Genomic DNA, 2500 nt, shown 5'->3' on the forward strand with positions numbered 1-2500 from the left:
TGGCGACTTCTCTTTAATCTTGCAATGCATCACAAGATCTGGACTTTGCCGAGGAAGATTATTACACGACCAGTGTTTTGTTTACATGTGAGCATAACGCACGTGGGTGACAAAGTTTGATTTATATCCTTGTACTTTGGTGACACCCTTTTTAATCTTACATGTGACACAATTTTTTTTTTTTTTCATCAGGATATTTGCTACATGAACATTGGTTGTTCACGAGTGGGCATAACACCCACGTATGACAGTGCATGACAACCGACACAATACCGTAGCTCGAGAAATTAGAGGGAGGTCCCGGTCCGGGTATTGACGTTTACATGATTTCTGATTGTCTGAACTATGACTTGGGCGATATCGTAACGGTTGGAAGAACTTGTCCAGGATAGAAAGTGGACGAAACCGCCCCGCAGAAGGTGAAGGTTCATGTTCTGACCTCACACCTGAAATCGGAATGAGTGACGTGACGGTGTGTAGAATGCGGGGGGAATATATATATATAAATGTCTTTCTAAATGTTGAACGCAGTGACAAAACGCTTTGTCTGTGTTCAACAAGGGTTTACATGTGATTTATAAACTGGATTCATTCGTTTTATTCCTTTTACCTCCCCCCATTCATTTGTATTGGCATTCGAAATTCCACATCGACACTTTTCGTCCAGTAATTATAGAATAATTGTTATTGATAATCACCATTCTTGAAGGGAAAGTCTTTTGACCTGGATGCAAGATGTTCGACATATATCTTTATTTCTTCGTCGACGCCCAGTTATTGGCAAGATCCTTGAAATATTTTCTGGATTTAGATAACATTTAGTATTCGTCCCTTGTATTTATTTGTTTATTTGCTAATTTATTTAATATCTATCTATCTATCAATGTATAATTAACGATATACTTATTTCCCTTATTAGTCGATGTGTGTGATTTAAGGACCGCTATTGTTATTAGTGTTTCACATCTCGATCTAGCATGTTTACAAACATTTCTCAAGGACGTATTACCTAACACGCTTTTTTTGTGTCTTCCCCAGGCACCCCCTCTTCCCTCTGCTGGCACTGCTCTTCGAGAAGTGCGAGCTGGCCACGCAGAGCGCCGACTCCGTGAGCAGCGATTCCTTCAACTTGGACATCCAGGCCTTCGTGCAGCACCAAGAGCGGGACCGCAAGCCTTTCCTCATGAACGACCCCGAAGTAGACGGCCTGGTGAGTACTCCTTACAGGTGTTGCTGGCGGTGGTTCCCGGTAGGCGCCGTCACCGCCTTCGGGAGGGGTCCGGGGGGAGGGGAGGAGTGGGAGTAGTGGAGGGGGAGAGGGGAAGAGTTGGGAAGGGAGGGGGAGAGAGGAGGGAGGGGAGGAGTTGTGAAGGGAGGGGGAGAGAGGAGGGACTTGGAAGAGGGGAGGGGAGGGGGTAAGGACCAGGCAGGTAATGAGTTAGACAGATGATTACTATGTATGTGTGTATATCGGCGTGTCTGTGTGTGATGGCGGCCTGGTGTGGGTACTGAAAGGGAAGGAGGTGGGGAGCGGAAGTGTGCGCTGGTGGGGAATGATTACCGAGGCGAAAGGAGGGGAGACAGATGGAAGGGGAGGGGGTAGGAAGGGGGAGGCAGGATAAGAGGGTGGTTGTCAGGAAGGGGTCTTGGAGCAGGTACAAGACGAAGGGACACTACTGGTCTCTGATCGAGGGATAATGTGAGGTTGAAGGTGGTCCGGCGGAGGTAATGTAAGTGTCGGGGAGACACAAGTGGATGTTATAGGAAGCGGAGGTACTGAGGAGAAAGGAGGCTCTCCCTCTCCCTTCCCCCTCTCCCTCTAGGGTGGATTTGGCGAGGGGGAGGGAGGACGACGCATCTTTGGTCGTCCAAGGTGGGGGAAATCAGTTATCTATATGGAGATGTCGCAGCGGGGAGAGGAGACAGCAAAAAGACCTAACGAAGTAACAAAAGATTCATACATAGTTAGTTTGCGACGCGAGGGCTACAATAAGGGGTATACAAAGTGGAGGGAAATAACCGCAAGAAAAGTTGGGGACGACGAAGGGGAGTCAAGAACCAGTTGCAAAATGTGCAACTCGCAACGTCGATTACCGTCGGCGGTGGGGAGTGTGGCTGCCGCAGGATAGCCGGAACTGTAATGGAATTTTCGTACGCGATGATCACGGATAGCAGACATTAATATGATTTAGATGTTGGTAATATAAAGCCCATCCGGCCCGAACTAAGGAAGGTGGCAATTGCACCACGATCTGCGGGGGGGGGGAGCCTAGATTCTGCTGTTGCACAGATGTTGACTAATACGAGAAAAAGGGGTATTGAAAGTCTTTTTTTTTTAATTTAATTGTGTAGATTTGGAATTTGTATCATAATATTATATGGTAAATATGTATCATAACAAGATATCTGACATTATTTTTGCAAACATGAATCGACAGTTTAGAAATATTATCGCAAGGACTTGAATATTATGTTTCCCATTATAGAAATAGGTGGATCG

The 2500-nt window shown here is 46.3% G+C and overlaps 1 protein-coding gene across 5 annotated transcripts in view; it reads left to right on the forward strand.

Annotated features, from left to right (window-relative positions):
* LOC125034516 (homeobox protein PKNOX2-like) overlaps positions 1-2500 on the forward strand; it is a 368078-nt gene that overhangs the window by 275345 nt on the left and 90233 nt on the right. For all 5 annotated transcript variants that reach the window (XM_047626357.1, XM_047626361.1, XM_047626358.1 and 2 more), the window contains one exon: positions 1039-1210. In XM_047626357.1, the coding sequence (XP_047482313.1) occupies positions 1039-1210 (172 nt within the window). The remainder of the gene's footprint in view (positions 1-1038; positions 1211-2500) is intronic.

Source organism: Penaeus chinensis, chromosome 18 (genome assembly GCF_019202785.1).
Source record: "Penaeus chinensis breed Huanghai No. 1 chromosome 18, ASM1920278v2, whole genome shotgun sequence".
NCBI classification, from domain to species: Eukaryota; Metazoa; Arthropoda; class Malacostraca; order Decapoda; family Penaeidae; genus Penaeus; species Penaeus chinensis.